The sequence below is a fragment of the Anomaloglossus baeobatrachus genome, chromosome 1 (assembly GCF_048569485.1).
Source record: "Anomaloglossus baeobatrachus isolate aAnoBae1 chromosome 1, aAnoBae1.hap1, whole genome shotgun sequence".
In the NCBI taxonomy this organism is placed as follows: Eukaryota; Metazoa; Chordata; class Amphibia; order Anura; family Aromobatidae; genus Anomaloglossus; species Anomaloglossus baeobatrachus.
The window spans coordinates 383,554,768-383,572,568 of NC_134353.1; the positions used below are offsets into that span (position 1 = coordinate 383,554,768).

General features: G+C 48.4%; 1 protein-coding gene across 3 annotated transcripts in view; it reads right to left on the minus strand.

Moving 5' to 3' along the window:
- The window catches only part of RFX2 (regulatory factor X2), a 98,410-nt gene that overhangs the window by 44,499 nt on the left and 36,110 nt on the right, over positions 1-17,801 (minus strand). The window contains exons 2-6 of one of the 3 annotated variants that reach the window (XM_075352525.1): positions 17,483-17,595; positions 15,254-15,343; positions 11,874-11,950; positions 10,734-10,992; positions 9,076-9,150 (exon numbers count right to left, since the gene is read on the minus strand). In XM_075352525.1, coding sequence (XP_075208640.1) covers positions 9,076-9,150; positions 10,734-10,992; positions 11,874-11,950; positions 15,254-15,343; positions 17,483-17,587 — 606 coding nt within the window. In that variant the 5' untranslated portion in view covers positions 17,588-17,595. The remainder of the gene's footprint in view (positions 1-9,075; positions 9,151-10,733; positions 10,993-11,873; positions 11,951-15,253; positions 15,344-17,482; positions 17,596-17,801) is intronic. The other 2 variants (XM_075352526.1, XM_075352527.1) reach the window with 2 other exon arrangements.

Sequence of the window (17,801 nt, forward strand, 5' to 3'; positions counted from 1 at the left end):
ACACACACGCATGAGATCACACACACACACAATCACACATCAGATTGCACACACACTCACCAGTGATATCGATTGCATCTGGGTGGCATAAGGACCTGCGCAGTGGAGATCCAGGACCTGCAGGGGGAATGCATGGAGGACCCAGCGGTGGAAGGCATTATAGAGACAAAAAGAGCAGAGTCCCCTGCTGGCTGGAAGCAAGTGGTATCATCGGATGCGGTGAGTGTGAGTGTGAGTGTGAGTGTGTGTGTGTGTGTGTGTGTGTGTGTGTGTGTGTGTGTGTGTGTGGACCAGAAGGAGGGGAAGACCGCATGCTGCATACCTGCTGGGAGCGCCCGCCTAAGATCACAAGAGGACCTGGGAGCCATGCTGACGCCCAGGTTCTGCAGTATGACAATCCTGGAAAGGGGATCCATTTTTATTTATATTTTTTTTGGAGGGGACCTTTCCCTTAACCACGTTTCCCCAAGAATAAGCCCTGCCCTGAAAATAAGACCTAGCGCTTTTTTCAGGGCAAAAAAAATAAAAAATAAGTTTCTTATTTTCGGAAAAATAGGGTAGTTACATCCACTCATAACACAGTTAGTGGCTACTAAGCTACTGCAATGCCCTGCACATGAGGTAAGCGACATAGTTAATCAAGAGAACTATACTGTATTTCTAATTGGACGTATGTGCTAATATTATTACACCTACTACATAATGGGATAGGATCTTAGAAATGGGAATAACTTTTTTAATAAGTGACAGTAATCCTGATCTGCCAAATGCTGCAGACTGGTAATACACTGATCTTCTCTACATTCTAAACATTCCTATATGCTCTAAAGTACATGATTACAGCCAGCGGACATTAGAAAACATTTTACTGGCCAAGAGTAAGAGTGCAGAATGATACTGCAGTTGGTGTATGCCAGAATGATTGTCCGGGAATTAAACTAATTTACTAATATTGCACACATATAGAATAACTTTTTTTTTTAATCAGATTAAATTGGTAGATGGAAAGTAAAACATCATTAAATCTGTCTTCATAAAATCTGTCATATCCGGATAATTGAATTAAAGTTGTCTCAGTAAAATGTATTCCGCTAAATGATTGTTTGGAATGTAGTGATTAATATCCTTCCCGATAGCAATTTTCCCAAGTTTCCAGTGCTGCTTTGCTTCTTAAAATCAGATCACCAAAAGTCGCTTTTAGAATGTAAGTCTATAGACCTGAGTTCAGAGGCTGCATAGGCTTGCACTGAAGAAACCTCTGAAGATGCTATAAGCGAAACGCAAATTGCAGTAATGCGCAGTTTGTGTCTCTAGGTCCTTCAGCATAATGTTTGGTGGGTATTATATGTAATCATTGTTGGATTTAAGGTTTCTATCTGTGCTTTATTGTCATTGGGTCTGTGCATTTCGCTATTAGATTATTCAGGATTTAAGATTATTGTCATAGTATATTTATATTTGGGAGTTATCAAATGAAGGGAATTTTGTTTACTTACCGTAAATTCCTTTTCTTCTAGCTCCTATTGGGAGACCCAGACAATTGGGTGTATAGCTTCTGCCTCCGGAGGCCACACAAAGTATTACACTTTAAAAAGTGTAACCCCTCCCCTCTGCCTATACACCCTCCCGTGGATCACGGGCTCCTCAGTTTTGGTGCAAAAGCAGGAAGGAGAAGACTTATGAATTGGTATAGGGTAAATTCAATCCGAAGGATGTTCGGAGAACTGAACCATGAACCAAAAGAACAATTCAACATGAACAACATGTGTACACAAAAGAACAACCAGGCCGAAGGGAACAGGGGCGGGTGCTGGGTCTCCCAATAGGAGCTAGAAGAAAAGGAATTTACGGTAAGTAAACAAAATTCCCTTCTTTGTCGCTCCATTGGGAGACCCAGACAATTGGGACGTCCAAAAGCAGTCCCTGGGTGGGTAAAAGAATACCTCAATAACAAGAGCCGAAACGGCCCTCCTCTTACAGGTGGGCAACCGCCGCCTGAAGGACTCGCCTACCTAGACTGGCGTCTGCCGAAGCCTAGGTATGCACCTGATAGTGTTTCGTGAAAGTGTGCAGACTAGACCAGGTAGCTGCCTGACACACCTGCTGAGCCGTAGCCCGGTGCCGCAATGCCCAGGACGCACCCACGGCTCTGGTAGAATGGGCTTTCAGCCCTGAAGGAAGCGGAAGCCCAGAAGAACGGTAGGCTTCAAGAATCGGTTCCTTGATCAACCGAGCCAAGGTTGACTTGGAAGCCTGCGAACCCTTACGCTGGCCAGCGACAAGGACAAAGAGCGCATCTGAACGACGCAGGGGCGCCGTGCGAGACACGTAGAGCCGGAGTGCTCTCACCAGATCCAAAGAGTGCAAATCCTTTTCACATTGGTGAATTGGATTAGGGCAAAATGAAGGTAAGGAGATATCCTGATTGAGATGAAAAGGAGATACCACCTTAGGGAGAAATTCCGGAACCGGACGCAGGACCACCTTATCCTGGTGAAACACCAGGAAGGGGGCTTTGCATGATAGCGCTGCAAGCTCAGACACTCTCCGGAGTGATGTAATTGCCACTAGAAAGGCCACCTTTTGCGAAAGAAGTGATAAAGAGACATCCCGCAGCGGCTCGAAAGGTGGTTTCTGAAGAGCCGTTAGCACCCTGTTAAGATCCCAGGGTTCCAGCGGACGCTTGTAAGGTGGGACTATGTGGCAAACTCCCTGAAGGAACGTGCGGACCTGCGGAAGCCTGGCTAGACGCTTTTGAAAAAATACGGAGAGCGCCGATACTTGGCCCTTGAGAGAGCCGAGTGACAAACCCTTGTCCATTCCGGATTGGAGGAATGAAAGAAAAGTGGGTAAGGCAAACGACCATGGAGAGAAACCGTTATCAGAGCACCAGGATAAGAAGATTTGCCAAGACCTGTAATAGATCTTGGCGGACGTTGGCTTCCTGGCCTGTCTCATGGTGGCAATGACATCCTGAGATAACCCTGAAGACGCTAGGAGCCAGGACTCAATGGCCACACAGTCAGGTTGAGGGCCACAGAATTCAGATGGAAAAATGGCCCTTGTGACAGTAAGTCTGGGCGGTCTGGAAGCGCCCACGGCTGACCCACCGTGAGATGCCACAGATCCGGGTACCACGACCGCCTCGGCCAGTCTGGAGCGACGAGAATGGCGCGACGGCAGTCGGACCTGATCTTGCGTAACACTCTGGGCAGTATCGCCAGAGGAGGAAACACATAAGGCAGTCGGAACTGCGACCAGTCCTGAACTAACGCGTCCGCCGCCAGAGCTCTGTGATCCTGAGACCGTGCCATGAATGCCGGGACTTTGTTGTTGTGCCGTGAAGCCATGAGATCGACGTCCGGCGTTCCCCAGCGGCGACAGATCTCTCGAAACACTTCTGGGTGCAGAGACCATTCCCCCGCATCCATGCCCTGACGACTGAGAAAATCTGCTTCCCAGTTTTCTACGCCCGGGATGTGAACTGCGGAGATGGTGGAGGCTGTGGCTTCCACCCACTGCAGAATCCGCCGGACTTCCTGGAAGGCTTGACGACTGCGAGTGCCGCCTTGGTGGTTGATGTATGCGACGGCAGTGGCGTTGTCCGACTGGATACGGATCTGCCTGCCCTCCAGCCACCGCTGAAAAGCCAATAGGGCGAGATACACTGCCCTTATTTCCAGAACATTGATCTGAAGGGAAGACTATCGGAGTCCAGGTTCCCTGAGCCCTGTGGTGGAGAAAAACCGCTCCCCACCCTGACAGGCTCGCGTCCGTGGTGACCACAGCCCAGGTTGGGGGTAGGAAGGATTTTCCCTGCGATAGAGAATTGGGAAGGAGCCACCACTGAAGTGACGTCTTGGTTGCAAGGGAAAGAGACGTTCCTGTCGAGGGAAGCCGACCTCCTGTCCCATTTGCGGAGAATGTCCCATTGGAGCTGCCGTAGATGGAATTGCGCGAACGGCACTGCCTCCATCGCTGCCACCATCTTCCCCAGGAAGTGCATGAGGCGCCTTAAGGGGTGTGACTGACTCCGAAGAAGTGATTGCACCCCTGCCTGCAGAGAAAGCTGTTTGTCTCGCGGTAGCTTGACTACCGCTGACTGTGTATGAAACTCCATCCCGAGGTAAGTCAGTGATTGGGTCGGTGTCAACTTGGATTTTGGGAAGTTGATGATCCACCCGAACTCCTGGAGAGTCGTCAGAACGACTGTAAGGCTGTGTTGACACGCCACCCGAGAAGGGGCCCTGACTAGGAGATCGTCTAGGTAGGGAATCACCGAGTAGCCCTGAGAGTGTAGGACCGCCACAACGGATGCCATGACTTTGGTGAAAACCCGTGGGGCTGTCGCCAGGCCGAAAGGCAATGCCACGAACTGAAGGTGTTCGTCCCTGATGGCGAAACGCAAGAAGCGTTGATGTTCGGGTGCGATCGGCACGTGGAGATAAGAATCTTTGATGTCGATCGATGCTAGGAAGTCTCCTTGTGACATCGAGGCGATGACCGAGCGGAGAGATTGCATCCGAAACTGTCTGGTTCTCACGTGTCTGTTGAGCAGTTTGAGGTCCAGAACGGGACGGAATGATCCGTCCTTTTTTGGCACCACGAACAAGTTGGAGTAAAAGCCGCGACCACGTTCCTGAAGGGGAACGGGGGTCACAACTCCTTCTGTCTTCAGAGCGTCCACCGCCTGAAAAAGTGCGTCGGCCTGAGCGGGGGGCGGAGAGGTTCTGAAGAAACGAGCCGCAGGACGGGAGCTGAACTCTATCCTGTAACCGTGAGACAGAATGTCTCTCACCCATCGGTCTTGAACATGTGGCCACCAGGCGTCGCCAAAGCGGGAGAGCCTGCCACCGACCGAGGATGCGGTTAGGGGATGCCGAGAGAGTCATGAGGAGGCCGCCTTGAAGGCAGTGCCTCCTGCGGCCTTTTGGGGGCGTGACTTGGACCGCCACGCATAGGAGTTCCTCTGGCCTTTCTCCTGCCTGCTGGACGAAGAAGATTGGGGCTTGGCGGAGGGACGAAAGGACCGAAACCTCGATTGTATTTTCCGTTGTTGAGGTCTCTTAGGTCTGGACTGGGGTAAGGATGAGTCCTTTCCCTTGGATTCCTTAATAATCTCATCCAATCGTTCGCCAAACAAGCGTTCGCCAGCAAACGGCAAACCGGTTAAGAACCTTTTGGAGGCAGAGTCTGCCTTCCATTCGCGCAGTCACATGGCCCTGCGGACTGCCACAGAGTTAGCGGATGCCACAGCTGTACGGCTAGCCGAGTCTAGGACTGCGTTCATGGCGTAGGAAGAAAAAGCTGACGCTTGAGAAGTCAAAGACGCAACTTGCGGAGCAGAATTACGTGTGACAGCATTAATCTCGGTCAGACAAGCCGAGATAGCTTGGAGTGCCCACACGGCTGAAAAGGCCGGGGCAAAAGACGCGCCCGTGGCCTCATAGATGGACTTCACCAGGAGCTCTATCTGCCTGTCAGTGGCATCCTTTAGCGATGAGCCATCTGCCACCGATACCACAGATCTAGCCGCCAATCTAGAGACTGGAGGATCCACCTTGGGACACTGAGCCCACCCCTTAACGACTTCAGCGGGGAAGGGGTAACGTGTGTCAGTGAGGCGCTTAGTAAAGCGCTTGTCCGGAACCGCTCTGGGCTTCTGGACAGCGTCTCTGAAGTTAGAGTGATCGAAGAACGCACTAGGTGTACGTTTGGGGAACCGGAACTGGTGTTTCTCCTGCTGAGACGCCGACTCCTCCACAGTAGGAGGCGGGGGAGAGAGATCCAACACCTGGTTGATGGACGAGATAAGATCATTCACTAATGCGTCCCCCTCAGGTGTATCAAGGTTAAGGGCGACGTCAGGGTCAGAACCCTGAGCTGCGACGTCCGCCTCGTCCTCCAGAGAGTCCTCAAGCTGGGAACTCGAGCAGCGTGAAGAAGTCGGGGAAGATTCCCAGCGAGCTCGCTTAGCCTGTCTAGGACTGTGGTCCTGGCAGGAGTCCTCCGCGTGGGACCTAGGGCCCAACCTGGGAGCGCGCTGCGGCTCGGACCGAGAGGGGCCTGGAGGTGACAATCCAACAGGGGCCGGGGCCTGTGTAAGGACCGGTCTGGACTGCAAAGCTTCTAGCAGCTCGGTAGACCATTTGTCCATAGACTGAGCCATGGATTGTGAAAGTGACTCAGAGAGTTTCTCAGCAAAAGAGGAGAACTCTGTCCCTGGCGCCTGGACAGGGGGAGCAGGGGGGGTCTACATGAGCCGAGGGGTCCACTAGTGACAGAGGCTCCGACTGAGCAAGTGAAACAGGGGCCGAGCATTGCTCACAGTGAGGGTAGGTGGAACCCGCAGGTAACATAGCCCCACAAGAGGTACAGGCCGCAAAAAACCCCTGTGCCTTAACAGCTTTGCTCCTTGTGGACGACATGCTGTTGTCTCCTAGGAGAATGATCACTGAGGGTATATGGGCAAAAACAGGGTATACAGCCCGACCGAACAGAAATATATATATAAATACGTATCTATTCCGGCACCCTAGGGGGGACCAGCACCGGGTGACCGGTGTGGCTTACCGACCGCTAACAAGCGGAGTGTGTGCCTCCAGATTCACAGCTTTAGGTCCCCTGGAGCTGCAGAGCTGATCCCGAGAATCCTCCACCGGCAGAATGCCCAAAAAATGGCTGCCGGAGATCTCAGGGGAGGAGTGGAGCCGTGGGTGGCGCCAGGAAAGTGCGGGAATCTGGGGTCCCCACAGTGATCAGTGAGGGGGGAGGAAACATGCAGGATGCTCCAGCCCTCACATCCGACGTCAGGTCGGCAGTCCCGCCCTTACCCCTGACAGGCAGGCCCGGGGGCGGGATTTTTGCGACTAGGCCGCGATGAAGCCGGGGACTAAATTTGAGACAGCGCCCGACAAGCAGGCACGGTCGGCGCGGAAGTCCGCCGGCCTTCTCAATTCAGCAGCTGCCGCAGCGTCCGGGAAGAAGGTGCGCTCCTGCACATTCCCCAATGGGGACACAGAGTACCTTAGAGTTGCAGGGCCCGGTCCCTGAGGTTGAATAGACTCCGGTCCGGCAGATTCCCACAGGGGCTGCGGAGGGAGCACGGTCCCAGCAACTGGATGACCGTTCAGGATCCCACTTCTCCCAGAGCCGCTAAGGGATGGTGAAGGAGACGGCATGAGGCTCCGGCCTTTGTACCCGCAATGGGTACCTCAACCTTAACAACACCGCCGACGTAGTGGGGTGAGAAGGGACCATGCCGGGGGCCCCGTCCGTGGGGGCCCTCTTTTCTTCCAACCGACATAACTAATATGAGAATGCATGAGTGGATGTGTGCCTCCTTCCACACAAAGCATAAAACTGAGGAGCCCGTGATCCACGGGAGGGTGTATAGGCAGAGGGGAGGGGTTACACTTTTTAAAGTGTAATACTTTGTGTGGCCTCCGGAGGCAGAAGCTATACACCCAATTGTCTGGGTCTCCCAATGGAGCGACAAAGAAAAACTATTGTTAACTCATGTGTTGCATATGGTAGACAGGTTTTATTATTGTATACCCACCCATATAGGAATGTATTGATATTTGTCACTACACCTATGTTCTTGAGGCCACACTACCTTAAAAAGGAACCTGTCATCAGTTTTTTTCCTTATTAAACCAAAATATCACCTTCTGCAGCTCCTGGGCTGCATTCTAGGAAGGTGCACCTTGTTGCTGACCCCCCTTGCAGAGCGAAATGCGCCTGTGCAAGACTCCAGCAGCGTGCACGAATACGGGGGCGGCATCATCCAGTTAAATCATGCCTGGGGGATGGCGAACAACGGCGGGGGGGGTTAGACAGGAGCCGAATTAGAGCCCACCCCATCTGGCCAACCAAACTCATTTGCATAGGAAACGGTAAGATTTTATAAAGTTCTTTTAGGGGTCTGCCAGGGGGGCCAGCAACAAGGTGCACCTTCCTAGAATGCAGCCCAGGAGCTGCAGGTGATATTTTTGGTTTAATAAGGAAAAAACTGATGACAGGTTCCCTGTAATGGGTTTTTCAATTTTCTCAAATTATACATACATACATACATACATACATACATACATACAATACATGTATTCTATAACTTTAAAATTTAGATATTTTTGGGGGGGTGGAGAAGTCGTTGTGTAATTTTTTTTGTATACAGTTTCTAAATTTACACAGCAGTGGAGTTATGGTTTCTAATCGTTCAATTACTTATTTTGGCTAAAAGGTATGGAATTTACATTAAATGAAGTAGCAATGCCCCACACATCAGTCCCTATGTGAACCGGAAATGAAGACGAGCACTAAAGTGAACCAGTAGAGGACAGGAGCTGCGCTGAAAGCCAGGAAAAATGGTGCTCTGGAAATATTTTAAAAACTTCTCTCTACATCACAGACGATTTAGGGCATAAAAAATAATAATAAATTAAGAAAACCTTCCTTGGCCAGATATAGTTATTTGAGCTTGTGACCACTGGGTGGCAGTGTTGTGCCGTCAAAGCACTAAAGCAAAGTGAAAGTATAAAAGTACTGTAACAGGATACTCAGGCTTTACTGGCCATACTAAGTGGCCACATTTTACAATAGCTTTTTGGCTATTAAAGTTTTTGTAATAAAAGACATCTAAAAAGGCACAACTTCATTGTTCCAGAGTTTTGACACAGCTGAACACCCAGGCCCTGGTGTTTGAAGTGGCCTAAACGCCCATCTGCCACATGCCGACAGCAGTATTATTAACGGTACATGGTAGCTAGGGGGTCCTGTTACAGAATTAGCATTGGGGCCCAGGATATTCAAGTTACACTTCTGGTTAGGTGGAAAAGCACAGTGAAGGATGAAACTGTATTAAAGGGAGAAAACAAATGCGCATTTCCCTGTCATATGTGCCAGATGTCACACAATTCATCATCAATCTAGACATTACACAAGAGCATATGAAGTAGTATTACGGCTATGGTAAAATACTGTGAGAAGAGTTATATACAAGCATGCCGGTAAAGCTCTTAGGACAGGCAGAGGTCCTCCTGTGCGAGCAGACGGTGACGTTAGAGGTGAACTTACATGGCTGTTGAGCAAGCTGCTTTTGTGAGAGGTGATGCCTTCATTTTTTTGGAGATTTTCAATCGCCATTTCAAGCTACAGAGAAAGCATGCAAAAAACAGAGGAAATGTCAGACAGAGCCCCGATTATGGATGGGCAGGAGTGTGGTAACACATGGCCTGGAAAAGCCTTCTTGGTCTGCAACATGCACGTTGGAGAAGTATTACACTGGAAGAAGCAGGTGGATGTTGGATAATACATACACTGGGTTAGGAAACAGACGGATTGGTGCAAAACTCACATGTACAGGCAGCATTATAGAGAGAGGTGAAAGAGAATGCAGAAGTGACAGGGGGTGCAGAGAGCTGACACTCCATAGAGACAGTGACAGGAATGCCATTTACTTCTTACACAACAGATAGACATGGAAATCAACGCAGCCACAGGTGACATTTCCTGACAAAGTCCCCAATATAGCTACTCTAAGATATAAGCGCACATTTACTGTAAATGAGACCATCCTTCTCACCATTGCCTTCCTTATAGAGGAAAGCGGGAGTCATCATTTGTAACGGACGCCCCAATTCCAGGGAAATCTCACAGTGGCTTGGCTTATAAGGGATACGTCACAAATCGTGTTCAGTGGCTATTCTGCCTTCCGTGTTTCAGGCTGATAAGCAGGGCATTGTGGGGGCATAGACAGCTCAACAGGGCACCATGGCGCCTTTGGCCAGGTGACATTAAGCGTGCAGTGTTCATGATTGTGAACGCACGCACCGAGTCCATGATTTGGATCTCTGGTGTCCCATTGACAATGAGGCCAGCATTCATAGGCACTAGTCAGACAGAGAACGTAATATTGTGCGTCTGAAGTTGGATGTAGAGCTTCACGTGTGACAGAGAAGTGAAGCAGTTTTCCATAGCAAGCAGCGGGACGCTAAAGTAGGACCTTGGTTTTCATTTTTAGTTCCGAAATCAATAGGACAAATGAAAATAAGCAACTGTAGAATATATATTACTGGAAAAACGTGCTTATTTCTCCTCCTACACTAATCTTTTACTTTCAATTCAGGAGGAAAATGTGCATTCAGTGAAGACAGGCTTTCCCATTACTGAGGGAGAGGATGGCAGTTGGTGCTTTTAGAGTTCTATGGAGGAGAGGAGCTAGATGCAGACAGATACTCTCCAGTTCTTCATAGAGTTTCATAAGCACTAACTGTCATCTATCTCTGTAATGGAAAATTATATATTCATTGAAAAAAGAAAGAAAGAAAAAGAAAAAGAAAAAACGCTTTGAACGTGTACAAGATTCCCTGAGATGGTCAATATAGTGAGTTGATCTCAGAATATGGACACTTTATTCTGGTCATTGGTTTAGTGGCAGAATTTTATGCTGTACCAAACTGACATGATTCAGCTTGTTCTTATCCTTAAATGGCTCTACGTTTATGCACTTGAAAAAAAAAAAATCTGTGCCCTTTGGAGTGTACCATGACCATAGGAAACAATATGGAAGCCACTAATTGTATTCTGGAATTGCAGCACCACGCACGGATTGCATTTTACTGTCCGCTCACATACATCGGTTACAGATTAAAAACTTCATGAGACTTTACATTTACTGTACACAACAAGCGACACACACAGAATCACAAGGATACCAGATCTCAAATACGCACCGTTGCGGGTGACGAACGAGAAGTGTGAGATAAACTGTGGCGAGAATTGTCCAGACCGCCATGAATTAGGTATGCTCCAGAGCTAGAGATGATTTGGCTCCCATCCATGGTGATGCCCACCATACTGTGAGAGGGTATCGCACTGGGAGAGGAGACCACAGTGGTCACTTGGGCGCCTCCACCTTGAGAGTCGAAATAGGAGGCGGCACTACTTGGAGCATAGATCTGGGCTTCAGCGTTGTAGGAATAGGCTGCTCGACTGTGGATGAAAATAAAGGTGGGAATTCAGTTAAAATACAACACACAAATAGGTGAGGTAAACAAACTCTCCATCTAATAAGAGGAGCGGCATAAAGAAGAGCTCTTGATGGCAGAACACCGAATACAACATGGATGGGAAATTCATTTTCAAAAAAATTGGGGGAAATATTGCAGACTGCATATTTTGGTTTGCTCGCGTATATGCTCACATATTTTCAGGTTCCTCTAATTTAAAAGGAAAAATGTCACTCGCTTAAAGGGGTATTCCCACCTCCAAGATCCTATCCCAATATGTAGTAGGTGTAATATTAGCAAGTACCTCCTATTAGAAATGTAGTATGGTGCTCTTGATATAGTCATGTCTCTTACCCTATGTGCAGAGCATTACACTTAGTTATCCATAGGTACGACCACAAGCAACTAACTGTCCCTATATGCGATGAGTGGTTGTAACTATGAATACCTAAGCTATTGTAATGCCCTGCACATGAGGTAAGTGACATAGCAAATTAGGACAATTTGTAATTGGAGGTATTTGCTATGACACCTAATACATATTGGGATAAGATCTTGGAGATGGGAATACCCCTTTAATGCTCCCCAAACCACAGGCAGCATGAATCAGAGCATGACTGTGTGACTGTAATTGGATATGTATATTAGTGAAATGTTGCAGTCTCTGCCATGTGTGTACATGTGGAGACATCTGTCAATCACCTGGAGAAGGGGTGAGCCAGACTAGTCTCATCTCTCTCTAGTCCCCGGCAGCAGTGAGACGCCATCATATCTGGCCTCTACCGTGCTGCTGAGTGACAGGTTCCCTTTAATATGGAACTGTAATAGGAGTTATTAGATGTAATAGGAAGAGCGAATGCTTACATGGTTCCATTGGTGTACACAGCATCTCCGTCCACATACTGCACTTGGGCAGGGTACACATGCTGTACCGTTTGTACCTGCAATGACAAATCCCATTTTTTACCATCTCTAGTTGTATTGCGCACATGGAAGTGACAACATCAATATTCGTGTGCGGAGAGTCAAACCCCCACATTTCTATTGACACCCCCACTGATCAGCTGTTTGAAGGCATCACCGCTTTACCAGGTTCAACACAGGCCCGCATTTGCATACAGTATACTTGTGGCTGCGCTTAGTATTGTAGCTGGGCACAGCTAATCGGTGGGGAAGTCGACAGCGGGACCCTTACCAATCGGATATTGATGATCTATTACAAAAGGGCAACAACAATTAAAAGCCTTTAACAAATACATGTATCTTGGTAATGTACAACAGATGTGAATGACATGCAGACGCAGAATATCTGTAATATTAGCATGCAGCAGCATCTCACTGCCATTTGCACAGAGACCAGAGTAATACAAGATAGCTGGTTAGTGGCCAACACCATTAAATGCAAGCTTTGTTCTTTATCTCCTTTTATTAGCATAGTGCAAGGCATAGAAGTTATCAGAGCGAGATGCAGTCTGTCCATAACACAGAACACAACATAAACCTTCTAAAACGTGGAATAAATGGATCTGAGAGAATATAATGGGGCACTGAGACCAAGGCTCTATCCAAGAGGATAAACACCGACTCCATCCTTCATTTCTTGTAATCACTTCTGTCATCTTTGTGGTTGCTAAATGTCTATGTATTCCAGGAGGCACTGACTTCAATGAGAGATTTATAAACTAATGTGCAGCAAGCGCATTTTTTTTTTATTTTTTTTTTGGGCGGTCCAAATTTACCTTTCTAGCTGTTCTGAATACTAACCACTTCATGACCCTGAACAGCAGAAACGAACCAAGTGATCACATTGCTACCCAAGACCACCGCAGTTAGGCTATGTGCGCATGTTGCGTAACTGCATGCGTCCTGCGTCCCCAGCATAATCTGTGGAGATTGTGCAGGGGCCGTGCGCACGGGGCAATTAGAGCGCAGCACTTCGGCTGTTGCTAGAAGCGCACATTCTAAGAAGTGACATGTCACTTCTTCCGTGCGCTCTGCATGAAGTCCCCGCTCTGTGTATGGCAGGGGCTGGGAGGGGCTACATGCAGAGCGCATGAAATCGGCTTTTGTTTCTGCAGCGATTTGAAGCGCACGTGTGCTCTTTAAATCGCTGCAGAAATTTCTGCAGGGCCAGTACGCAACATGCGCACGTAGCCTTAATGCTTAAGGCGAAAACGTCAATTTAATTTCTATTTTATAAATGAACAAATGAATAAAAGCAATTGAGTAGTATATCTTATCACACAAATCTGCTTCTTTCTCTCCCAGACTATTACAATTCTCAATTCTGAAGTATAACCTGTATTCAGTGAAGACTTTCCCATTACGCAGGAGATGTCTGTTGTGCCTGATGAGATGTAGATAAAAAAGGGAGGAGGGGTGGAGCTCTGCCTCTAGCTCCTCCCTTCTGCCCCTACCTCCCACTTCTCCCACTAGCTCCTCCCTTCTCCCACTAGCTCCTCTCTAGCCACTCCCTTCTCCCACTAGCTCCTCCCTTCTCCCACTAGCTCCTCCCTTCTCCCACTAGCTCCTCTCTAGCCACTCCCTTCTCCCACTAGCTCCTCTCTAGCCACTCCCTTCTCCCACTAGCTCCTCTCTAGCCACTCCCTTCTCCCACTAGCTCCTCTCTAGCCACTCCCTTCTCCCACTAGCTCCTCTCTAGCCACTCCCTTCTCCCACTAGCTCCTCTCTAGCCACTCCCTTCTCCCACTAGCTCCCCCCTTCTCCCCCTAGCTCCCCCCTTCTCCCCCTAGCTCTCCCCTTCTCCCCCTAGCTCCCCCCAGCTCCCCCTAGCTCCCCCCAGCTCCCCCTAGCTGCCCCCAGCTCCCCCTAGCTGCCCCCAGCTCCCCCTAGCTCCTCCCTTCTCCCTCTAGCTCCTCCCTTCTCCCTCTAGCTCCTCCCTTCTCCCTCTAGCTCCTCCCTTCTCCCTCTAGCTCCTCCCTTCTCCCTCTAGCTCCTCCCTTCTCCCTCTAGCTCCTCCCTTCTCCCTCTAGCTCCTCCCTTCTCCCTCCTCCCTCTAGCTCCTCCCTTCTCCCTCTAGCTCCTCCCTCTAGCCCCTCCCTTCTCCCTCTAGCTCCTCCCTTCTCCCTCTAGCTCCTCCCTCTAGCCCCTCCCTTCTCCCATCATAGAACCTCATCAGTAACAACTGACTGATCGATTCTGGCATAGAAAGAAGCAGATTTGTCTGATAAGATCTATTACAGAGTTGCTTCTTTTCATGCATTCTATTGATAAATAACTAGACACCACAAATGTATTGCGATTATGCACTTAATATAGGGAACAATTACAACCTGTTGGAATTTTGTTTGTTTTTTCTCAAAAACATTGCAACATCAAATTTCCTATTTGTGCATATGAGGAACTTGAAGTGTTGCTCCACTACTACTGAGGACGTACCCTAAGAATAGGTCATATATATCGCTTCGATGGGGGTCCGATAGCCAGCATCCCCAACTATCAGTTGAACAGTGCCAGAGTAGGCCGGATATTAGCAGTTGTGAAACTGAACAGTACAGCTCCGTCAACTATGTAGTGTCCGCTGCGGGAGTACTGCAGATCTGCCTCTATTGGAGCATATAGGAGTGGATCTGAAGCCCCCTTTAGACACTACAGTTGATAGAGCTGTACTATTCACCTTTGCAACTGCTAACATCCGGCAGAGTGAATCTGCAGTCTTCATCAGCCACCACAGTTGATGGAGTGGTACTGTTCGCCTTCGCAGCTGCTAACATCTGCCAATGTGGATCTGCAGTACCTGGCAGTGGACACTACACAGTTGACAGTTGTACCGTTGCACTCCGTAACTGCTAGCATCTGGTACAGTGGATCTGCAAGTCTCAACACTGGCCACTACACAGCTGGAGCTGTACTCTTCAGCTTTGCAACTGCTATCATCCAGCCGATGCATATAGGTCACTAATACGTATAAAAATACATATACAGGACTTTCAAACAGGCAATTGCAGAGCTGCACATGTATCACTGAACACAAAAGGTGAGTGATAAATGCTATAAACAGGATTAGGTGCACATGATATAAGACAGTAGGCACACAGATTCTAACCATTGCAGCACAATAATGCTTTCCTCTTACATTTTGGAGGCACAGTAAAATACAATAGTGGGTTAGAGTTGATGCAACAGTCAGCGGTGCTTTAGAATTGCCAGGATAGATTGGCAGTGGGGTATAGGGAGATTAGTGGCAGCCAGACTTTGAGCGGAGACCTTCTCGGGCCTTTTACCTGCTGCTGTATCTGGTGAGCTCTGGGCACAGAGACACCCTGACCATGTGCTCCTTTGGGAGCAGAGCCAGACGACTGAGACAAACTTCTCTGGAAGGAAAAGGTGGTTAACAAACATTGTGAAGAGAGGAGCTCCTTTAAGAGGAAATTAGGTGCTATTTTTAGGCTATGCGAATAGTTGTTCACTTATCCTGCATAGATTGACTAGCCTCCTTGGGCAAGGCTAAAGGCTACCCATAAACAATATATAGTTTATATTCGGCTCCTGCTATCCAGCATTTACTTTCAATAGACGGAGCAATATTAGCGGCTCAACTCATCTGTTAATCACTTATCTCTATATTAAACGATAAGACAGGTCAAAATGTATTTTACCCTCACACAACCTTGCAGGTGTCCCGCCACATCCACTACCAAATACCTTCTGGAAGGCCAGCATTAGAATATCAGATAATCATCAAATAGACTAGTAATTTTCTCCAAAAATCATTTACGTGAACATGCAGCCAATCACAAGCTTCACATATGGCATGTGACCATTTAGGCAAGGGATTGGCTGCAGTGGTCACGTGATTGCTGGACAGGACACCACAAGAACAATGGGGGAATTAACAGGTATCTGATGCGTATTACATTGTGCATAATATTGTCTAGTTTTGGGCCAAGACACCTAATATTGTCAGGAAAGCTAAAATAAAATGACATCTGTGGGGCGGCCCCCATACACATTAGACTGGCAGCCGAGACTGCCAATACCAGTGGGTTTGACCAATGTTAATCTAATGTTCGGGCCTTAACAAAATACTGTCAGCAGGTTTTTGGCACTCAGCATTATGGCAAAACAGAGACCCTAAGTCCAGCAATGTGACACTTACTGGGTTGCATTCTTAAGTTTTGAGAAAAATCGGTGTTTTATCAGAAGATTATTACTGCTGCCAGGTAGTCCTATCACACATACACCACTGATTTTAAGCTTTCTAGATACACTGGGCATAGCCAGAAAGCGGTTTAATCAGTAGTGTGGGTCAGGTTAGGCTGCTTTCACACATGCGTTGAACAGCATCCGTTGCTATCCGCCGCCTTGAGGAATTACGGTAATCGTTGCAGGAAACAGTTTTATTCCTCATAGACTTCTATTAGCTACGGATAGCAACGGATAGTCTTGCGTTGCATCCGTCAGTCAACGCTGCGCGTTGCATCCGCCTGGCGGATGGAACTCTGCATGTAGAGTTTTTCTGTGCTTGGCGGAGTGTCAAAAAACGCAACCTGCAGGATTCCGTCGGCGTCCCTTGTTTTTATAATGGACATCTATGGTGGCGGATTCCGTTAACGCATCCGTCTTTACACAACTGCGCATGCCCAGATGTGCAAAGTCAAGAAAAAAAAAACCTAACGGATTGCGCTATTTTGTACGATTCAATGCATCCGTTGTACCACTATATGCAACGCATCCGTTACACAAGGCAATGCAACAGATGCCATTCAACGCAAGTGTGAAAGCAGCCTAAGGGGTACTCTGCACGCTGCGACATCGCTAGCCGATTGTAGCGATGCCTTGCGCGATAGTCCCCGCCCCCGTCGCAGATGCGATATCTTGTGATAGCTGCCGTAGCGAACATTATCGCTAAGCCAGCTTCACATGCACTCACCTGCCCTGCGACGTCGCTCTGGCCGGCGACCTGCCTCCTTCCCCAGCGACGTCACACGACAGGCGGCCAATAGAAGCGGAGGGGGCGGAGATGAGCGGGACGTAAACATCCCGCCCACCTTCTTCCTTCCTCATTGCAGGCGGGACGCAGGTAAGGTGATGTTCCTCGCTCCTGCGGCTTCATACACAGCAATGTGCGCTGCCACAGGAACGAGGAACAACATTGTCCGTGTCGCTGCAGCGAAATTATGGATATGACCGACACTACACAGATTTGACGCTTTTGCAATTGTTTATCGGTGCTTCTAGGCTTTATACGTTGCGACGTTGTTACCGGCGCAGGATGTGCATCACTTTCAATTTGACCCGGACAAGATCGCAGTAGCGATGTCGCAACGTGCAAAGTACCCCTTAGACAATCAGAGCAACTAAAATAGTGATTTTAGCAACGCCACCAACCAGAAAAAGACGAGATACATCCCTGGAATAAGGAACTCTGCCCCTAGATCATGCTGCTCAACCTGCTGACGGATTCCCTCTACTCTTCAGCATGCATCTTTATATCATCCGGAGCATATTACCTGCTGAGAAGCCGGGACTGGTTGAACAACTGGTGCTTGAGCTGATGCGGAGGTCCGTAAGGCAACCGAGGTGGCAGAATCTGAGCCACTGTCTGAACTCTGCATGATGTTATCTAGATGATGGAGAGAAGACAGGGACATTAGAACAGTGGCAGCAATCACAATGAGCATGAAGGGAAAAATCACCTATCTCTACAAAACTGGCTGGTAAAGGTCTCTGCACAATAAAGATCCTTCCATTAGACAGCAGGACTGTATGTAGAGAAGTCCATATTCTCCACACATATATACATATAGATCTCTGGAAGCACTCAGAGGT